The sequence below is a fragment of the Ailuropoda melanoleuca genome, unplaced genomic scaffold (assembly GCF_002007445.2).
Source record: "Ailuropoda melanoleuca isolate Jingjing unplaced genomic scaffold, ASM200744v2 unplaced-scaffold9607, whole genome shotgun sequence".
NCBI lineage: Eukaryota > Metazoa > Chordata > Mammalia > Carnivora > Ursidae > Ailuropoda > Ailuropoda melanoleuca.
This window is the reverse complement of record NW_023255111.1, coordinates 300,174-323,416: the sequence shown is the minus strand read 5'-3', so window position 1 is coordinate 323,416 and position 23,243 is coordinate 300,174. Positions and strand designations below refer to the sequence as shown.

At 41.4% G+C, this 23,243-nt stretch overlaps 1 protein-coding gene across 8 annotated transcripts in view; it reads left to right on the top strand.

Moving 5' to 3' along the window:
• Positions 1-23,243, top strand: part of ARHGEF9 (Cdc42 guanine nucleotide exchange factor 9) — a 228,662-nt gene that overhangs the window by 163,176 nt on the left and 42,243 nt on the right. For all 8 annotated transcript variants that reach the window (XM_034653524.1, XM_034653527.1, XM_019792630.2 and 5 more), the window contains 3 exons: positions 3,443-3,675; positions 11,156-11,285; positions 18,439-18,570. In XM_034653524.1, the coding sequence (XP_034509415.1) occupies positions 3,443-3,675; positions 11,156-11,285; positions 18,439-18,570 (495 nt within the window). The remainder of the gene's footprint in view (positions 1-3,442; positions 3,676-11,155; positions 11,286-18,438; positions 18,571-23,243) is intronic.

The following is a 23,243-nucleotide window of genomic DNA, read 5'->3' as shown; positions in this document are numbered from 1 at the left end:
CAAGATCATTATATGAGGCCAGAATTATCTTGATTCCAAAACCAAAGATGCCACTAAGAAAGAGAACTACATTGAAAGTATAGATTGCTCTGGGCAGCATAGACATTTTAACTATGTTTATTCTTCCAATCCATGAGCATGGAATATTTTTCCATCTTTTTGTGTCTTCCTCAGTGTCTTTCAATAGTGATTTGTAGTTTTTATAGATCATTTACCTCTCTGGTTAAGTTAATTCCGAGATAACGTATGATTTTTGGTGCTATTGTAAATGGAATGGATTCCCTAATTTCTCTTTCTTCAATCTCATTGTTCGTGTATAGAAATGCAACTGATTTCTGAGCATTGATTTTGTATCCCACCACATTAATGAGTTGCTCTATAACTTCTAGTAGTTTGGGGGTGGAGTCTTTTGGGTTTTCCATATAGAGTATCATGTCATCTGTGAAGAGGGACAGTTTGACTTCTTCTTTGCCAATTTGAATACCTTTTATCCCTTTTTCTTGTCTGCTGTTGCAAGGACTTCTAGTACTATGTTGAATAATAATGGCGAGAGTGGGCATCCTTGTCGTGTTCCTGATCTTATGTCATCTGTGAAGAGGGACAGTTTGACTTCTTCTTTGCCAATTTGAATACCTTTTATCCCTTTTTCTTGTCTGCTGTTGCAAGGACTTCTAGTACTATGTTGAATAATAATGGCGATCAGGAAAGGATGCTGTATTTTGTCAAATGCTTTTTCTGCATCAGTTGAGAGGATCATATGGTTCTTGACTCTTTTCTTGTTAAAATGTCTATGCTACCCAAAGCAATCTACACTTTGAATGCCATTCTGATCAAAATACCAATGACATTCTTCAAAGAACTGGAACAAACAGCCCTTAAATTTGTGTGGAACCAGAAAAGGCCCCGAATCACCAAGGAATTGTTGAAGAAGAAAAAGAAAGCCAGGGGCATCACGTTGCTGGACTTCAAGCTATACCACAAAGCTGTGATCACAAAGACATAATGGTACTGGCACAAAAACAGACACATAGACCAATGGAACAGAATAGAGAACCCAGAAATGGACCCTCAGCTCTTTGGGGCAACTAATCTTTGACAAAGCAGGAAAAAACATCCAGTGGAAAAAAGACAGTCTCTTCAATAAATGGTGCTGGGAAAATTGGACAGCTGTATGCAAAAGAATGAAACATGACCACTCTCTCACACCATACACAAAAATAAACTCCAAATGGATGAAAGACCTCGATGTGAGACAGGAATCCATCAAAATCCTAGAGAAGAACATAGGCTGCAAGCTCTTTGACCTCAGTCACAGCAACTTTTTTCATGACACATCTCCAAAGGCAAGAGAAACAAAAGAAAAAATGAACTTGTGGGACTTCATCAGGATAAAAAGCTTCTGCACAGCCAAGGAAACAGTCAAAAAAACTAAGAGGCACCCCACGGAATGGGAGAAGATATTTGCAAATGGCACTACAGATAAAAGACTAGTATCCAAGATCTACGAAGAACTTCTCAAGCTCAATACATGGGAAACAAATAATCAAATCAAAAAATGGGCAGAAGTTATGAACAGACACTTTTCCAATGAAGACATACAAATGGCTAACAGACACATGAAAAAATGTTCAAAATCATTAGCCATCAGGGAAATTCAAATGAAAACCACATTGAGATACCACCTTACGCCAGTTAGAATGGCAAAAATTGACAAGGCAGGAAAGAACAAATTTTGGAGAGGATGTGGAGAAAGGTGATCCCTCTTACATTGTTGGTGGGAATGCAAGCTGGAACAGCCACTTTGGGAACAGTGTGGAAGTTCCTCAAAAAGTTAAAAAACATCCAATGGGAAAAAGACAATCTCTTTAACAAATTCTTTTAGGAAAGCACGCCAACTACATGTAAAGGAATGAAACTAGAACACTTTCTTACACCATAAACAAAAATAAATTTAACATGGATTAAAGACCTAAATGTGAGACATGAAACCATAAAAATCCTAGAAGAGAGCCCAGGCAGTAATGTCCCTGACATCAGCCACAGCAACATTTTTCTAGGTATGTCTCCTGAGGCAAGGGAAACCACAGCAAAAATAAACTATTGAGACTGTATCAAAATAAAAGTCTTCTGCACAGCTAAGGAAACAGTCAACCTACTGAATGGGAGAAGGCATTTGCAAATGACATATCTGATAAAGGGTGTATGTAGAAACACCGATACAACTCATCACCCCAAAGACAAATAATCCAATTTAAAAATGGGCAGACTACACGAGCAGATATTCCTTCAAAGAAGATGTACAGATGGCCAACAGACAAATGAGAGGATATTCAATATCACTCATCATCAGGGAAATGCAAATCAAAACTACAATGAAATACCATCTCATCCCTATCAGAATGGCTAAAATAACACAAGAAACAACAGGTGCTGAAAAGCAACCCTCTTGCACTGTTGGTGGGAATGCAAACTGGTGCAGCCCCTGTGGAAGCAGTATGGAGGTTTCTCAACAAGTTAAAATTGAACTACCCTGTGATCCAATAATCACACTACCTGGTATTTTACCCCCAAATTCCAAAAACATTAATTCAAAAGGAAACATGTACCCCTACATTTATAGCAGCATTATTTACTATATCCAAAATGTGGAAGCTGTCCAGGTGTCCATCGATAGACAAATGGATAAAGAATACGTGGTGTATAACACATACATACACACACACTGGAATATTACCCATAAAAATAAGGAAATCTTGCCATTTGCAGAAACATGGATGGAGATGGAGGACACAATGCTAAGCAAAATAAGTCAGTCAGAGAAAGACAAATACCATGTGATTTTTCTCATATGTGAAATTTAAGAAACAAAACAAATGAGCAACAAAAAAAAAATAAGGAGAGAGACAAACCGAGGAACAGACTCTTACCTATAGAGAGCAAATTGATGGTTACCAGAGGAGAGGTGGGTGGGTGGATGAGTTAAATAGATGGTGGGGATTAAAAAGTACCCTTCTTGTGATGAGCACTGGGTGATGTATGGAATTGTTGAGTCACTGTATTGTACACCTGAAACTAACACTGCATGTTAACTAACTGAAATTAAAATAAAAACTTGAAAAAATAAAAAATAAAATCCAATGCCAGAATTTTATTGCTGTAGTGTTTTTACTTATGTCAGGAGCAGTGTTCTGTCATTACCCTTTTTTAATAGAATTTCACTACTATTCCTACTTATTTTTTCTATACAAGTGTTTGCAGTTTGTCTACTTCCCAGATAATTCCTTTATTTTATTATTAAATTATGAATCAATTTAGGAAAGATTGACATTGTTACCATTTTAATATTCCTACATAAGGATAGGATCTGTTTTTTTCATTTCTCCAAAGCTTTTTGGAATATTCACTAGACTTTTTTTTCTCTCCATTTTTCCTGTGCTCATAGCAAGATGGATTCTGGATATACTCTGAGTATTGTAACAACCACCTGGACGCTTGCATGGAACTCTCCAAACTAATGAAGGACAGCCGCTACCAGCACTTCTTTGAGGCCTGTCGCCTCTTGCAGCAGATGATTGACATTGCTATTGATGGTTTCCTTTTGACACCAGTGCAGAAGATCTGCAAGTATCCCTTACAACTGGCTGAGCTTCTCAAATATACTGCCCAGGATCATAGGTAAAGGATAGAGGGAAGCAGGAGTTAGGAGAGCTTCAACTACATGTTAGTCTTTATTAAGAATATAATGAAACATGAGAGACTATGGACTATGAGAAACAAACTGGGGGCCTCAGAGGGGAGGGGGTGGGGGAATGGGATAGACCGGTGATGGGTAGTAAGGAGGGCACGTATTGCATGGTGCACTGGGTGTTATATGCAACTAATGAATCATCGAGCTTTACATCGGAAGCCGGGGAGGTACTGTATGGTGACTAACATAATATAATAAAAAAATCATTAAAAAAAGAATATATGTTCCTTAGCTTTTTCTGAGCTTCTGTTAACTTATCTGCACAATGGGATGGTGGTATATTTTTGCTTACCTCGCAAGGGTATTGTGTATGTAAAGCAAAGGAATGCTTGTGAGAGTTTCTTATAAAGCTGGGAATCACTATGCACAAAAAAATCAGTATGCATCATCATTACTGCACAACTTACACCCTGCCTTCAGGGAGCTTAGCTGGGTCCTTAGTCCTAAATTTAGCTAACTGAAATAATCCAGATGGAATAATTATTCAACTGTCTATTCTGCTCTGTTTGATAGATTTAATAGCCTAATAACAGCCTACATAACTTGTACTGACCTTAGATTTCTTCTGCAAGGCTATATCCCTGGTATTCTTTAGTCTTTTCCACCCTCCTCTGCCTCATCTCAACTGTACCTTCCCTTTAGACTCAGAACATGACTGGGATGTAAACAGACTTGAGACTTCTCCTGAAGTTTTTTTTTTTTCTTTTTTCTAATATTTCAGTATTTTTTAAGAAAACCAAGCCAAAAATGACCCAGAAACTTATCTCTCTCTGAATGGAAATGACCTACCAGTGAATGAGCCTACCAGTAAGGTATATGCTGAGAGTCATCTCCAACAATGAGTAAACCACCCCCCACTCTTTCACATGCTTTACTTTATGACCTAGAGCCCTCAGCCTTTTTATAGCCATCTTTAATTTGTATTAAATCCCTGATCTTTGACACACTCAGCTCTCTTCCTGATTGAACCCTCCAAGAAGAAAGAAGAACTTTGTCCAATTTCCCTTAGCTTTCTGCCTAATTCTCATTAGGCCCACTTCCTATTCTCACTTGGCTCCATTGCCTGGTTTCTTTGGAGCTCTCAGACCCAGCTGTGTAAGGCCATGTTTGTGGACCAGTTGGTTTCGTTTATGCTAAGCTCCAGGCCAATCCCTGTGTTCATTTTTAAGTTGATGGTGTTTCTTTAGGAAATCATGGTCATGTGCTTCAGTTTCCGGAGCCTTGGACAAATTTCAGATTTGAATCCAAATGTGGTAATACTGGACTCTCCCTTTGTGTGAGAATACCACCAGTGGTAGCTCTGCCTGCCATGCCTTGTTGGCTATGAGGGAGGCAGGTAGTGAAATACCTCCCAAAAGAGGACTCTGCTCCCTTCTCCCTGAGGCTGTTTACTAGCTGGGGGATGGTGGGCATACTCATTAGACATGAAATTTGGAGGTGACTAAATGTTATTTTAGAAGACTTAACATAGACCATTGCTAGAACTGAGTCCCAAGTTTTCTAAGGTTACAGTTTCTTGTGAGAGCTAATAAGACGCTGAAGAACTCCCACTAAAATTAGGATATTTTAAAAATAAAAATGGAAAATATTGATGGCACCTAAAATGGAAAGCCCTTAAAGGAAGGTCTTCTAGTCAGACTTCCTCATTTTATGGCTAGAAAGACTGAGGCCCAAAAAGCAAGTCTGTGTGGCAAAGCAGGGATGCAAAGTGTGGACAGTGGTCTGGGAACCTAGCTTTGTAAAGAGCTCTCCAGGTAATTTTCGTGCCCAAAAAGGTTTATGAGCCATTGTACTAGCCAGTCTGGAAGGCCTCTTCTAGTTCTGCCAGCCCATGATGTCATGAGCCTAAATGACCTCCACAGTTATACTTCATGGTACTAAGTGACCAGAAGTGATCATTATTGTACCTAAATCTCAGAGGAGCAACCTTCAGACCAATGGTTTTAAAACCAGTATATTCAAAGAGTGGTTCTCAAATGTTTTTATATTATAGCTCATCTCTCACCTACTCCTGAGTATCTGTTTCATGGAATCTAGCAGAGGGCTCTAAAAATCATACTTGTGGATTGATAATATTAATAAGTAAATTATATATTGCACAATTGCTTGAGTCCCAGAAAGACCATTTTCAAAGCACAGCCCAAAACTATGTGAGTTTCTTTTTTTTTTTTAAGATTTTATTTATTTATTAGAGAGAGAGACAGCCAGCAAGAGGGGGGAACACAAGCAGGGGGAGTGGGAGAGGAAGAAGCAGGCTTCCCAGCAGGGAGCCCGACGTGGGGCTCGAGCCCAGGACTCTGGGATCACGCCCTGAGCCGAAGGCAGGCGCTTAACGATTAAGCCACCCAGGTGCCCCAACTATGTGAGTTTCTTAAGCCTCATTGAGTTCAGTGGGAGCCAGTAAGGTAGGATATCTGCCTGGGATTTGCCATCCCTGTGGTCTTTCACATTGTTATTGGAACCCCTGCCTTAAGGTCTTCTTGCCCTCTGGGTTCCTGGTCCCCTCTCTTTCTACCCACTGAGCTCCAGAGTGCTGAGAGAGTGGCTCAGGCATTGGCAGGATACAGGAATACCAGTCCTCCTTCAGGGTGAGGACTATTGGGCCCAGCACTATCTATTGGGCCCAGCACTATCCCCAGACCGTGGGGCACTTCTTTTGTCAGGCCTCAGGGTGCTGTATTAAGATGACAGTTCCTGTGATGCATGTCATAGTAGCTTAGATCTGAAGTCACTTAGAGGCTGCTGCCAGCTTGAAGGCTTAGTCAGATAGGTGTTTGGAAAGTAGGTCTGAAATGCAAGCAGTCAGAATGGCCTCTAAAGGAAAAGATTAGATTGATGGAGAGTAATAAATGGATAATAATACTGCCTTTTCTTACAGAAGGGTGATGTGTCCCCACCCTGCCTTCCAACCTTTCTTTTTTTTTAATGATTTTTTATTATATTATGTTAGTCACCATACAGTATATCCCCGGCTTCCGATGTAAAGCTCGATGATTCATTAGTTGCGTATAACACCCAGTGCACCATGCAATACATGCCCTCCTTACTACCCATCACCGGTCTATCCCATTCTCCTACCCCCCTCCCCTCTGAGGCCCCCAGTTTGTTTCTCATAGTCCATAGTCTCTCATGTTTCATTCCCCCTTCTGATTACCCCCCCCTTTCTTCCAACCTTTCTTAAGCTAACAGGAAGAAAGACTCTATAGAAGAGAGAGGTTAGCTGACATGTCTTGGTTCAGTAGATCTTATCCAGGGGCTGGGCTCAGACCTCATCTGAAGGGCTGGGGGCTCTGAGTAGGGTTTAGGTGAGACCACAACTGTTCAGTTCTTCTCTCACCCACTCCTAAAGCTAGTGGGAAGGTTAAATATGGGGACCTTCCCCCTCTAACCATGGTAAGAAAGGCAGTCGGCTAAAAATGGTGAAGGTTGAATGACAGTATGCACAGTGACCATAATGAATCCATGGCTGAGTAGTACACGGGGTCAGAGGTAATAGGCATTCTCATTCCAGTACTGTCCAATGGAACTTTCTACAATAATGTAAATGTTTTGTATCTGTGCTGTCCACTGTAATAGCCCCTGGCCACATATGACTTGAGTACTGAGAAATGTAGCTGGTGCAACTGAAGTACTAATTTTTTAATTATATTTAATTTAATTTAATTTTTTTTTATAAGAACTAGCAAGATTGGTAGGAGAAGAAAGGGATAAAGAAAGGGGGGGTAATCAGAAGGGGGAATGAAGCATGAAAGACCATGGACTCTGAGAAACAAACCGAGGGCTTCAGAGGGGAGGGGGGTGGGGGAATGGGATAGGCTGGTGATGGGTAGTAAGGAGGGCGTATATTGCATGGTGCACTGGGTGTTATACGCAACTAATGAATCATGGAACTTTACATCAAAAACCAGGGATGTCCTGTATGGTGACTAACATAATATAATAAAAAATATTATTATAAAAAATAATTATATTTAATTTAAAATAAATGTACCTAGTGGCTACCATATTGGACAGCATAACTTTATGCTTTACCTTCCCCCAAAGTGGCTTAAGTCATTTTCCTGGTACCCTCAAACCAGATTGAGGAATGGCATAGGAGAGAGTAAATGGGCCCAAAGAACAGGGGCACTTATTTATGTTAGCAGCTTCTACACTGCACCTACCCCTTTTGTCATCACCCTACTGTGCTTCCAAATAGCAGGCTCAGATAGCCTTGCTAGGGAGAAACTTTGATAGTCATACAGAGCCCAATAGATTGCCCATAGGCTGGAGCAAGTAACTGTAAAAAGATAGAATATAACAAGAACAAATGTTAGAATGGCTAAAAAAGAAGACAGGAAACAACAAATGTTGGTGAGGAAGTGGAGAAAGGGGAAACCTCTTACACTGTTGGTGGGAATGCAAGCGGTACAGCCACTCTGGAAAACAAGACATTAAAAACAGAGCTACCCTGTGGCCCAGCAATTGCACTACTGGGTATTTACCCCAAAGATACAGATGTAGTGAAAAGAAGGGGCACCTGCACCCCAATGTTTATAGCAGCAATATCCACAATAGCCAAACTGTGGAAGGAGCTGAGATGTCCTTCAACAGATGAATGGATAAAGAAGTTTTGGTTCAGGGGCACCTGGGTGGCTCAGTCAGTTACGTGTCTGCCTTTGGCTCAGGTCATGATCCCAGGGTCCTGGGGTTGAGCCCCACCGTCGGCTCTCTGCTTATCAGGAGCCTGCTTCTCCCCCTCCCTGCTGCTCCCCCTACTTGTACTGTCTGTCAAATAAATACACAAAATCTTGAAAAAAAGAAGTTGTGGTTCATATATACAATGGAATATTACTCAGCCATCAGAAAGGATGAATACCTACCATTTACATCGACATGGATGGAACTGGAGGTTATTACGCTAAGTGAAATAAGTCAGTCAGAGAAAGACAATTATCATATGGTTTCACTCATATGTGGAATATGAGGAATACTGCAGAGGGCCATAGGGGAAGGGAGGGAAAACTAAATGGGAGGAAATCAGAGAGGGAGACAAACCATGAGAGACTCTTGACTCCGGGAAACAAACTGAGGGTTGCAGAAAGGAGGTGGGTAGGGTGATGGGGTAACTGGGTGATAGGCATTAAGGAGGGCACATGATGTGATGAGCACTGGGTGTTATACATAACTAATTAATCATTAAACACTGTATTAAAAACTAATGATGGTGGCTAATTGAATTTTAAAAAAAGAACAAATGTAAGGTTTTGCAGTTCAGTCCAAGAAATCAAGAGGGAGACTTAGAGTTCGAGGACAGGCTTAGAGACATACAGCTTCTAGACAGCATATTTTTTAAATGTTTTATTTATTTATTTCAGAAAGCGAGAAAAAGCAGGGGGAAGAGCAGAGGGAGAAGCAGACTCCCCGCTGAACAGGGAGCCTGATGTGGGGCTCGATCCCAGGACCCTGGGATCATGACCTGAGCCGAAGGCAGACATTTAACCACTGAGCCACCCAGGCACCCCTAGACAGCATATTTTAAGGAGACTTAGAGAGCATTAGTCAACCATGAATTCAATATAAGTCAGCAGTTGGTTCGAGAAGAAAAACTGGTAATAGCTAACATTTATTAAGGTTCAGAATAAATAAGAGGGGTTGTTTGTTTGGGTTTTTTTTTTTTGGTTTGTTTTTTGTTTGTTTTTTTACAAAGTTGTCTTGAGACAGAATAAACTGGTTAGGATGTATAAGGAGCATCCTGTCCCTGGAAGTGATAAAATTTAGTAACATTTGAAGACTATGGTCTGGTAGGTGTTCATAGAATGCAGGGAGACCATCTAAGGGGAGGTGCTGCATGGTGTCTGACCTGGCAGTTAGAACTACCTTCTCTGTGCCTCTGACTGGCCAACCACCCCACACTTCAGTGTATTAGGAAAGAAAAAAGATAGTTGCTGTGTGTCTTTTTTCCCTCCTTTCTTCTTTCTAATTAGTGCCGGGACAGTGAGAAGGTTAATGACCATAAAGCATGTTTAGCCTTTCTAAGGAAAGGTTAGTTAAGACTGAATCATAATCCATCCTCTTGCCCTCTCAGTCTATTGGTAGCTCCACCAAATGGCTGGGATCTCACTTTCAATGTGCCTTGCACAGGGATCATTTGATTGGAAATCAGATCAGACAAGCAGAGAAAACTGGACAGGATGGTATAATCTTCAACAAGTAGGCCATCCAAAGTCCAAAGAAACGGCCCAGAAGTTGCACTTCTGGGACTAGAGGTTTTGGGAGGTAACCCATATGGTGTCTATACTAGAGAAATGTTTGATTTGTACTAATAATACCACTAACATTTACTATAGGTCAAGAGCAAAACCGTTTATGTGGATGATTAAATCCTCAACAAACCTTCCTATAATTCTTCCCATTTCACATATGAAGAAACTGAGTCATTGAGAGTCAGTAAGACTTGCCAAAGACCACTAGTCAGTGACAAAACTAGGGTTTGATCCCAAAGAGTATGGATCCAGAATCTGTTCTTAACCACTGTGCTACATCCTATCTGTATATCATACTGGAGGAAAAGAGTAGATATTATTTCGCTTCACAGTGACTTTGGGCAGAGTTCCCTAGAAATAAATGGTGGAAGGGATGGTAAAGCTCTGGGACATGCCATGTATAAGGTTCCCTTCTTTTTTTTTCTTTCTTATAATAATATTTTTTTATTGTATTATGTTAGTCACCATACAGTACATCCCTGGTTTTTGATGTAAAGTTCGATGATTCATTAGTTGCGTATAACACCCAGTGCACCATGCAATACGTGCCCTCCTTACTACCCATCACCAGCCTATCCCATTCCCCCAACCCCCTCCCCTCTGAAGCCCTCAATTTGCCTTCTTGATCCTTGGCTGGTTGTATCAGATTGGACATAAAACTAATGCTATAAAAAAGATAGAGGTCTATTTCCCTTTCATGTTAAAAAAAAAAGTCTGCAGGTAGAAAGTCCATGACTGCTATGATAGCTCTATAGTCATCAAAGACTTGGGCTCCTTCCAACTTTCTGTTATCCTATCCCTAGGAGTAGGGACCTTTTTCTTATGGTCCATGATAGCTACTAGAACTTCAACCATCACATCTATATTCAAACATCAAGATTGAGGAAGGGCTAAAGCAGCATATTCTATCTTCCTTAAAGGAAGTTTCTGAAAATCTCTGCCCAAAATTTCTATCTGCATATCACTGGACTAATCACAGTCACCCCTTACTGTAAAGAAAGATAGGAAATGTAATCTTTTACTCCATGTACCATGGTTTCCATATGAAAATCAGGGCTCTGTTACTAAGTAGGAAGAGAAGAATGGATTGTAGGGTTGGCACCCAACACATTGGTTCTCTAACACATTGATTCATCCAGCTTGTACTTTTCTGTCTTCACAGTGACTACAGATATGTGGCAGCTGCTCTGGCTGTCATGAGAAACGTGACTCAGCAGATCAATGAGCGCAAGCGGCGTTTGGAGAATATTGACAAGATTGCCCAGTGGCAGGCATCTGTCCTAGACTGGGAGGTAGGATTCTTACCAACAAGGGCACTGGGGAGTCTGAATAGCTTAGCTAGAACATCACATCTTGGCCAAAGATGGATGAAAAGGAATTAAATTTAAAGAGCAGCAGAAAGGATTTAGATTAGAGCCAAGGCAAAACATTCTACTAATGAGAGGTGTTGTGTACTTGAATGGCTTTCTAAGAAGGTTGGAGAAATCTTTGAGACAACATTTTGTTAAGAAAGGAAATGTTCATCTCTTTGGGTGTTGCCGGAAAAAAAAAATGGATTGACTCAATAGACTTTCAAGCCTCTTTCCAGTCCTGGAGTTTTATCACCACCAGGTGAACACTTGGGTAAGAAGTGGTATGTACTAATTCATTCCCAGACACAGAATATAAGGTTGGTTCTCTGATGCAAGCCAGCCAACGTACTTCTTTTTTCCATTGGTGAGATTATGTTGCCCTGACACATTTACTAGGTCTACCTAAGCTTGCACACTTGAGGCCAAGGTCATCATTCCTGTCCAACTGACAGACCAAATTCTGTTTTTTATCATCTGCTTATAAAAATAATTCCTGACAGCCTCCTATTTAATCGGAAACAGCCACAACTTCTCTGAACTCAGAAAGTCTTCAGTTAATGAAGTCACTAAAGCCTTCCTTTCCTAGATAATCACTTACAGAGGATATATATACAACTTAACAAATAAATGGAGATTTTTCTTCTGTTAATGCCACTGCTCTGTTGAGGTTCTTGGGTTTCTGTTCAATAGAAACAGAGCTGTGAATTATAAGGCCTCCCAGGTGTGTGTGTTGAGTACACCATTTAGTGTTTGTCTTTTGTGCCCACTGAGAGAACCAAGGGTCATGGCATTTCACATTGATCTCTCAGACCCAAATTGTAAAATCTGACAGTCTACAGGCTAACATAACCAAGATGAGAAAGGCTGGTCATGCTACCAGGGAGGGGGCAGCAAACTTAAGCTTCATAGTCAAGAGTGTAGAAGTTTAACCAGTTCCTTATTCCACTTGCCTCAACTCAGGTATCGTTTCCTGTGATTGAGAGGTAGTATCTCCCTAATATTTCAAGCAGTAGCACATTCTAAGAAGATTAAGCATCAGCCTTGCAAACAGCTATTTTACCAAAGTCCAGAAAAAATCATCATTTATTCTGCTACCTCTGATCCTTCTTAGTGTAGATGGCTGGAAAAGACCAACCTTGGGATATTTGAGCATTTGGCATATTTTTCAGTCTTACTTAAGGGATAATGTCCCCGTAAGAGTAGAAAAAGCAACGATTGTTTGAGATTAAGAGAAAGGAACAAACCTATATAAAGAAACTCTGTTGCTTGTAAGAGGAAACCAACACTGGCCCAAACTTATTAGGGAATCATGGTTCCTGCTTACCTGTGTCTGGCTTACTTTGATTAGTTGCCTGATCAGAAGCAGAAGCCTAGACCAAATGACCTCTAGAAAGCCCATCAACTCTAAGGCACTCTGAAATTGTGGTTGGTTAGCAGGCCTCTTTCTCTCTACTCCTGCAGGGTTCTCTGTAAAAGGAGGTTCCCAGCAGCAGTTGCCTTCATAGTCCCTGGAACACCTTCCCTCTTCCATAATGCCTGTAAGATCTAATTCCTCCATATGCTCTGGGCTTCCAGTCCTTGAAGGTGGAGCCATGGAGGACCAACAATAGCTTGAAATTCCTTGGCCTATCCATGGAGCCTTATTAATACCAAACTCAAAAGCACTGAACTATGATTTAAAGACTCAGCATCTAAGAAGGAATTTCATGTGTTTTTGTCTAGAAGTGGGGGGGTGGGAAACAAAAAGACAATTTTGAGCCAGGATTGATGGGAGAACCGTTACTCTCTGCCTCCTTTGTTAGCTTGATTGATTGTTTTTCTAATCTCAACCAAGCCCATATGTACAACCCTGACACCCTGCTGCTTGGTGAAGCCCTTCTTCATCTAATTTGATAAGAAGAAAAATTCCTTATGGTTCCCTTTTCAGACTCTGGGGTTACTGTGGAACTTACTAGCTCTAGAGGGGTTGTCTTCTAGGAAACTTTTCTCCAGTGAATCCTAATGGGTACATTTCAGAGGGCAGGCCTAAAATGTCTCATGTTTGTCATATCTAGTCTTCAAGACTTCTAGAATGTCAGTTACCAGGGCTTTTAGGGGACTACTCTCTTTATCAACAATTCTGGCTATGGCCATGCAAATGTGCATGTATACACATGCGCACACATACATACACACATGCATTGTAATGATGGTGAAATCTGAGAAGCCTATTTCTGACCAAGACCACAAAGCTAAAATTTTAATCAGGTCTCCAGATTATCTCTGTGGTATTCTAATCACTGTTGCACTACATACTCTTTCAACCTTCTGCTTCCTACAGCCCAGTTGCTTTCCTTTGTGGTACTGTAGGGACTTGTTTCTGCTGTAAAGGGTCCATATCTAAGCAAGGCAGTAAGACTTCCTGGGGGAAATATCCAAACCCTAGTATGGCTAAAGGTGTATGAGTGCTGGAGAACCACCCCCAAAAGGCAATTGGACATATCCACTCCATGGCTTGCTACCTATTGACATATGTAGCCAAACCTCACTGGTTCCCCCGTATAGGTTCTTGTATGTTCTACCTGTCCAAGCAGTTGCACAAGCAAAGAGAGGTGCTCCCAGCTTGCTGAGGGCTGCTGTGGGCAAGCCTTGCAAATCAAGAAAATGATTTCTTGCCCTCCCCCAGATGTTTGAGCAAACAGGGTGGCTGTCAAAGCATCCACATAATAATTTCAACTTAATTTGTCAAACTAAAAAGAAGCATCACAGGGGAAATCTTCAGAGCTTAATCTCCTTTGAAGAGGAATTGAGAAAGAGGGTTGAGGGTTGGCAGCATACAGGCAATTGGTACCTACTCAATAAATCAGAACATCTGGCTAGAGAGTAGGAGGCCTTGTATTATATCCAGACCTGACCCTGCCTCAACTTATTCCATAAATATTCAGGGTCTTTTTATTCAATTCCAGTTATCATCCCTGCTCCTGTGAGGACTAGAGTTCCTGAAGTACCCCCTGCTCTGTCACACCCCCCAGGGCTCCTAAAAATAAATGGATGAGTGAAAGTATCACCCATACCTTAAATCCTTACCTTAGAGTGGCTTAGGGGAACAACAGGGAGAAGAACCTGTTCTCACAGACTATAGTTTCAGGGAAATTTACATTTCTAATTCCTCTGATGCTAATGTTTGGTTGAGCTGTCACATTGCTGCCTTTCCCACTCCTTAGATCCACTTGAAAGGAAGGGAAAAGGAATATGTCCCTGGCAGCTTCCTTTTAATCTTTTTTTAAAATTTTTTTCCTGGAGATTTTTTACCAGGAACCCAAATTTGTAGCTCATGTTTGAGAACTTGACTGTATGTGATTGTGGTAGCACCCCTCCCCTAAGAGCCTGCTTGTATAATATCCAAAGGCCTGTTCCAGTTTGCCACTGGATAATTGAATCCAAAAAGTCAGAGGAAACACAAACACCCAACGTGATGGAAACAGCAAAAGCATCTATTTAAAAGCTAAGGTGGCTTGATGAGTCATACTTCTGGGACCAGGAGATCAAGTGTAGGACTGGCTGGGTTTGATACTTCCCTGCCATCCTGTCAATAGGCAGCATTGAAAATGAACTGTATGAAAAGTAGGGCATTTCCCTTGTCCTTCTTTCCCCAGATCTGTTCAGGCCACAGCCTCACATCAGAACAATCAGTCTGTAACTAGAATGGGGTGTTGGGCATTGGGTTATTGAGGTGAATGAGTGGCCTTGGTTTTCCACTGGGGCAAATATGTTCCAGGCAGAGGGAACAGTGTGTGCAAAATCCTGGAGGAATGGAAGAAAATAATGTCCATGGGGAAGGTGGTAGTGGGAAGGGATTGCACTTTTGGGGACAAGGTAAAGTAACATATGGTGCAAGTGAGGTGGAAGAGGCAAAGGGTGAGAAATCTGAACTCTGAGAGGGCCATTTTCTTTATGCAACCTGATTTTTGCTCTCAAGCATCCATGTGAAGTGAACTAATCAGAAACCGTTGTATTATCCATTATTCAATTGAGAAAAGAGATTGAGAATGGTTAAGCTACTTCCCAAGGGTACAGAGTGAGTTGGTGTCAACACTGGGCCTAGAACCCAAGTCTTGTGAGATTCTCACCTCAGAAATCTTCCAAGGTAGCTAGTTGTTCCACTAGGGATTATGATTCTGCTGTGGTTTGGTGGCTTTGGAGGGAGTCTGGCCTGGATTCTGGATTCTTTGGGCAAATTACTTCCAATTTCTCTGACCTTGGTTTTGGGGGTAATAACAGTACATTCCTCATTGGGTTCTTGTGAGTATTAATAGGAATATGTGACATAGGATATAGAGTGCATAATGATATTCAAGATAATAGATATCACTTATGTAGAACTCACTGTATGAAGTGTGCTTTCCTAAGAACTTTGTATATATTAACTTACATAATCTTCACAACAGCCAAAAGAGATTAGTACTGTTATTACCCTTATTTTAAAGATGAGGAAATTCAGTGTAAGAAATTCATTTTAAAGATGAGGAAATGTAGTACAGCCCCACTGTGACCCTCCCTCGGCACAATTTGACCCTTTCCAGGCTTCAAATTGGCTGGAATTGGCAGGACTTGGCTATAGCCAGCACCAGTGTGAGGTTGCCAGTGGCCTGCTGGTCTCTTCCTTCAGAGCAGCTCGCCAGCCCAGGAACAAGATGGCCTTCCCTCTCGCTCTAGACTCAGTCTTTGCAGAGTCAAACTCCACTTGAAGCTCACTCAGTAATATTATTTACGTGTGTTTTATATTATTTTTTAAAAAGATTTTATTTATTTATTTGACAGAGATAGAGACAGCCAGTGAGAGAGGGAACACAAGCAGGGGGAGTGGAAGAGGAAGAAGCAGGCTCATAGCAGAAGAGCCTGATGTGGGGCTCGATCCCGTAACACCGGGATCACGCCCTGAGCCGAAGGCAGACGCTTAACTGCTGTGGTTAAGCCTTCCTGCCTTCCTTCCTTCTTTCCTCCTTTCTTTCTTCCTTTCTTTGCTTGGTGGAGTTACATGTAGCAAGTACTTAAAATAGGAGTATTCCTGGCTGGTACAGTAGGTATAACTTTAAAAGTCATACTGAAAAAAAAAAGTCATCTTGGCCAACTTTTTCTGGCATTGGCCTGTTTTTATGGCTTTCTTTCACTTTATATATATTCAAAATGGACTGTGGCACATCTTCCTGGCTTGCCTCAGGGAGGAACAATGCAGACTGGTACTATTCTCAGCTTCCCATCCATCCAACAGGAAAGCCCTGCCTAAATCCCTCACCCAGCTTTCTCTCCCAGAAGTTCTGTGTTACTATGTGGACCCCTCACGATGAATGTTTACTCAAGTTCCAAGGTACCCCTGAAATGGAGTCTGGAGTCCCAGTCTCTGTGAGCTTTCTTTTTGAGGTTATATTATTACAAAATATTTCCACTGAACTCCCCTTTTCCTTCTCATTCCTTAGACTGAAAAAAGTAGTATGCTCAAGAATACCATTTCCAGCTACCCCTCTCTTTGGCCCACTGCCATGTCTAGGCTGTTCTGATTATTTCTGGGGGGATGCAGTGATCTCCATCTCTAACCTTGACTTGAAGTTTTTGGGTACAAGGCTGAGATCTTAACATTGGAATATCAGGGCTAGGACCTTGGAGATCATCGTCATATACCACATTTAACATCTGGAAAAACTGAGACCCAGAGAGAAGAAGGGACTGACTGGCCTAGAGACAGCATAATGTAGTGGAAAGAGTGAGTATACATTCTGGAGCCGCAGAATTGGGGTTGGGTCATGGATATCTAGCTAATGAGCTAGGAGATCTTAGTTGATCACCTGACATTTCTGTACCTTGGACTATAAAATGAGAGTGAGACTATCTACCTCCCAGGCTTCTTGTGTGCTTCAGAAGAGATAGAGTGAAAGTATGTAGCACAATGTCTGATGCATATAGGTGTTAACATATTTTTTAGAGAAGGGGAAGGGCAACAAAAGGATTGGGAGAGAGAATCTCAAGCAGGCTCCACACCCAACATGGAGCCCAACACAGGGCTCAGTCTCATAGCCCTGAGATCATGACCTGAACCAAAATCAAGAGTCAAATGCTCAACTGACTGAGTCACCCAGGCACCCCCGTAGGTACTAATATTAATTCTCCTGAGTCCTGGACCACTGATTTTTATCCCTATCTTTATATAGGTCCTGGAACACATACCCCTGTGCCCAGGGCTTTGGTGTGGTTTTCCTTGTGTTCCATGAGTTCTGTGCAAACCCGTATTCATTTCCTCCAGTGACTGTAAGCTTCTTGAGAACAGGGGCCAAATCTGGCTTGGCATCTGACATATATGCCCACATACCTCTGACCTAGCAGAGTTACTGTGAAAAAGGGGCCTTGAAAACTCTATAGAATTGAATTAGCCAAGAGTCAGATGTGTTGGTATCTTTTTTTTTTTTTTGTCTGACTGTGTAGCAAGGAGGGGAAGTGATTTCAGGCTATGAATAACAGACCAAAGAATCATGTGGTTGTGAAGTTTCCTATTAAATCAATATATTTTAATGAACTGAGAGCAGAAGAGAAAAAATTGAGACTGAATGTATTCTCCCTTTCTCCCTCTATCATTCTCTCCTTCTTGCCCTCCCCGTCCCCTTTTTTACTCATTTGCGGAGCAGAGAGACTTCTCCTATTTCCTTAGGCTTACTCTTCAGGTATAAGAAAGAGACTTAGAGACTAGATCTGGGATGAAGGACTGGTGCAGAAAGAGAAATTCATAGAGAAAAAGACAAGGAAAGAGAGAGGGCGGGGGGGAACCTCATGGAACCAGAATGAACCTTGGTGCCTGTAGGACTAGAGAGCAGCTGGCACAGAGGGACTATAGCAGTCCTGGGTGGTAGGGCTCATTTGGCCTGAGGATGAACAAGAGTATGGGTCTTTTCAGCTCACGGAACCTTTTAAGGATTCCCAGGAGTCCTCTGTGTCCCTCTTTTCCCAGCAGGCCTTTTCTGTACTCCTCATGCCCCAGTCCATGCCCAGCTTTAGGTGCTTCCAGGAAGGTTACAGGTCCATCTCTCCTGCCTGGCTGCCTCTCATTATCACATGTTCTTCCCAGGGTGAGGACATCCTAGACAGGAGCTCGGAGCTGATCTACACTGGGGAAATGGCCTGGATCTACCAGCCCTATGGCCGCAACCAGCAGCGGGTCTTCTTCCTGTTTGACCACCAGATGGTCCTCTGCAAGAAGGTAACCCCAACCCCTTCTTTCCTGAGGGAGATGGGCACCTCAGAAGCATCAGCCCCTCCCTTTCCATCATCTCCAGCTCCCAATGTAGTGGTCATTATAGTAGGTGGGAAATGATGCCAGTGGCTTCTAATTTTGTGATTCCTTCTTTAACTTTTGCTCTTTTCCCTCTTTGTCAATTTTCTTTTAAAAATCTAGAGTAAGATTCTTTGTTCTCTTTCTTCTTATCTTCCATGATGGCTGTCTCTGCTCCTCTGCATCTCATTGCCCTGTTACTTTAGTTATGCATATGTTTTGTTATTTTCTTCCAGAGATGATTATATTGGAAATTATTTTGCTGCTTTGGGGAATTTTTCCTTTATTTCTCCTTTCATTTTTTTCCTGAGGAGGGGTAGAGATCCCCTTTCCTTTCTCCTCGATCATCCAGTAATGTTCCTATAGCTTCGAAGTTGTCCCAAACAGTTTTTTCCCTATATCCTTTTTAATTATACCAGCCTGGACATACTCTGTTGTCCTCTGTATCATAACTACTAGTTATATATGTTGGTTTCATTGTATCCTGGGAGGATCAGGAACTAAATAGAGTATAATAATGCTGGAGAGAGGACTTCTTCTGTTCAAATAACTTTCTGCGTTGGGCCATTTCTTCTTGTACTGAGGGCCAAACTTGGAAGATGAACCATCTGGGACTCAGAAATGCAACAATGGCAATAGAGATTGGGGATAGAGCAGAAAAGAGATGGGGATTTGAAACCAGAACATCTGGGTCCTAGGCTCTACTGTCTCTAACCATGGGCCAGTTTTTTTAACTTTATGTTCTTATTTTCTTCAGTGCCAAATCAGGCTGATGATAGAATTCATCTCAGGAGGCTTTGAGGAGGACCACCTAAGGTAGTGGGAAAGCAAAGAATGCTGTTAAGAGCATGGGTTCTACGGCCAGACAAAAGGGCACCAATTTTCCCCATGAGCTGTGTAACCTTGGGCAAATTCTCTGTGCCTAGTATTATCCTCACATTTGCAAAATGGAAATCATAATGGTATTTACATAGAAGAGAGATTGTAAGAGTTAAATGAAACAATACAGTTGCAGTGCCTGGCACATAGTAAATATTTAGTAAATGTTAGCTATTGATATTATTACTGTATATTTGGTGTTACTCTTCATTCACTCAGCAAATCTTTTTTGGGAGACAGTGTATGCAGTGGTTAAATAAGCACAGATTTTAGAGTCAGATAGTCTGAACTCAAAGCCCAACTCTACCATTTAGTAGTTTTTGTTCCTGACTGAGTTTCTTAACAACTGTTCTAGCTATAGTTCCTCATAAAATGGGATTATAACAGTACCTAACTTGTAGGATTGTTGTGAAGATTATTTGTTAATAAATGCAAAGCATTTAGCTGCCAAAGGATGAATGCATAAAGAAAATGTCACACACACACACACTGGAATATTATTCAACCTTAAAAAAGAAGAAGGAACTCCTGTCATTTGTGACAACATGGATGAACCTGGAGGACATTATACTAAGTAAAATCAGACAGAGAAAGGCAAATACCATAAGTTCTCACATTCATGTGGAATCTAAAGCAGTTGGAGTCATAAAGGCAGAGAGTAGAATGGTTGTTGCCAGGGACTGGTGGGGATTTGAGGAATGGAGAAATAGTGGTCAAAGGGTGAAAACTTTTCATTATGTAAGATGAGTAAATTTTGGAGAGCTATTACACAATACAGTGTCTATAGCTAACAATACTGTATTGTGTACTTGAAATTTGCTGAGAAAGTAGATCTTAAGTGTTCTCATCACAAAAAAAGTAACCATGTGAGATGATGTATATGTTAATTAGGTTGATTGTGGTGATCATTTCACAATGTATACATATATCAAAACATCACATTGTATACCTTAAATATATATAATCTTTATTTGTCAATTAAACCTCAATAAAGTTGGGGGGAAATGCAAAGCATTGGAATAGTGTCTAGCACATGATATATGCTAAGTGTTAACTATTGCCATTGCTGTTGCTGTTATTATTTTGTTATTAAGAATATACTCTAGATGCTGGAATACAATACTGAGAAATAGAAGTCCAGTCCCATCCCCATGTACCTTCCTCAGGCTCTGGAGAGAAAACCCAGGGTGGTCAAGGCTAGGGGTGGGCAGTAACTGGGGCCCCTCTCTAAAAAGATCTTACTGACAAGCAAGTGAGACAGGCTGCAATCCTTAAGAGTTGCATTCCCCAGGTTGCAGCATCTGTCATTTATACAAAATTTTTTATGGTGTCTTACTAAACCCCATGAATACCCAATGAGGCCAAATTCAATTATCTCCCAGCTTTTTGAATTATGTAATGTCAGGAATTGGAGTAGGCTCCTTGCTGGATCCATGGCTAGGTTTGGTGCTTGTCTACAGACTGCCAGGGACCTTCTGGAGAAGCACTGGCTCCCCTGATATCCTCCAACTTGGATGAGTGGAAGGGAAAACGAGGAAAGCTCGTATGCTATTAGAAACTACCCCATGTAGGAAGGGAACTTGTGATGACCTAAATAGCATCTGTGGTGAGCACCTATTCTCTGTGTCCCTATGAAAGCACTCAGACCACCATTAACAAGTGGCATTTGGGCAGCCTGGTCTGAATAGGACCTCAGACAACCAGGACTCAAGAGGGCTTTGTCCCCTTGCCATGTGCAGTAGCTGAGCAGAGAAACTTCTGAGGCTTTGTCAGCTGTTTTTCCCTGGGCAGCCCCTGAGTGAGGCAAGAGCAAGGAAGGTGCACTACTGGGCACAGCTTAAATGGGCAGAATTTAAGCTGTGAAACAGAACTAATGTAACTCAGAGTGTGGTGGCTGAGTTTAAGTTGTGTAAGTTTAGGGTCTTCATTATCAGTGCTAGGCATTCAGAAAAGGGAAACTGTAATGACTTGAGCTAGAGGATGCAGTCAGGGAAGACTTGAGGAAGCAGAATGTGTAAATTTGACCTAAAGGCTAGAATGATTGGAATAGGAGGGATTGTTGGGTTAGGGAGGACACACCAGTGTGAGCCTAAGTATAGATCTGTGACCACACCCACCCTGAAAGGGTATATGGAATTTCCAAGGACATAGAAGTAGCTATGTAAATTTTAAAATATTCAGTTACTTTTGCTTTGATTTATTTTTTGTCACAGTATTTAACTTATTTTGAAAGTTTGAATGAACCAAAGGAGGCAGTGAGATTTTTAGGTTCATCAAAGGAGTTTAAAAAGCCTATAAAAAATTAGTCTGGGACCAAGAAAGCTCGGCACCATATTTATTAGACAAGGCTGGCCTCATGACCTGGAAACTGCATGTCTAGATTTGAGATTTACAACCATCTTAGAGAAAATTGAGGTTCAGAGTAGTGCACCTGTGAGGCCACAGCTAGTAGGTTAAATAGCTAGGAGTCTGTATAACTCACACCCCTTCCATGCACATGTTGCATGCTGCTTTGTGGACTTGGATATGATTTCTGATGGAATTTTTTGAACAGTAGGTTATTCTTAATCATTCCTATCACATCCATAAACTTGGCTTTATGACTAATCTGGTGCCTGAAAACTCATATTCAACACTCTGGAGAGTTAGAGTAGGCAAAGGGAGAACCTTAATGACACATTTCTCTACTCCTGTTCCCCTACCGAAGAGGCAGAATTCTCTCAAGTTTCTTGTTATCATTAAATACCTAAAGAAACAATAGGCATTTCAGTTGGTGCTTTTAATTTAGCTCCAAGATCATGTACATCCTTTCCTTTTTTTTTTTTTTTTTTTTGGAAACTAGTAAAGGTTTTGAAGGCTAACAATGATTATGACACACCAACTCAGAGTTAAAGAAAGTTGCAGGCGATGCCTTCAGGCTGGGTCCAGAGACCCAAAGGGGATCCTGCAGGACCAGCCAAGAGTGTTCTTGGCTTCATGAAGGATGGAAATAAACCATGAGCCAGCAGGGGGTGAAAGCAGAGTTTACTGAAGATACAGAGAATGCAGATGCAAACAGAGTGTCTGGGAGACCAACAAAGGAAAGGAGGGAGTCTCATCTTTGTTCAGGATCTGGGGAGTTTTATTGAGGATGGTAGTCTGATAATATGTGTCCTCTCAGGCATCTAGGTACCAGTTCGAACAAAGACAAGGGCCTAGGTATTATTCCTTGGAGCCAGAGGGCCTTGGCATTGAGATGTCTAGCCACAGTTTTCTAGAATATACACATGGTAGCTTTGTCCAGTCATTCCCACCTGGTCCTTACTTAGATGTTACCTACTCTAGAGAAATCATTAACTCCTATCCCTTGTAAGGAGGACATATGCTGTTTGCATTACAAAACATGGGTAAAGTGGGGTAGGGATGCAGGTCCTAGCAAGAAAAGAAGCAGGAAAAGGAGTAAAAAAATAATAATAATAATTTTATGGAGTCCTTCAGTTTCCCTGTCTCCTTGGCTGAAGTTAGGAATAATGGGAGGTTAAAGTCTGCCTATTCTAGTCAGGTGGGTACCCACCTATTAGCTATGTGGTCCAGACCTGGCTTCCCAGGTCTATGTGTATTTGTATTAAGTATTTTAAGGCAGGTTTCAGGTCTTTGTGAGATCAAACTAGATTACATCAATCCATTCTCTGTAGCTTGTCCTGCTTTTGTAGTTAGATTGGACTGACAGGGCCCACTTTTTA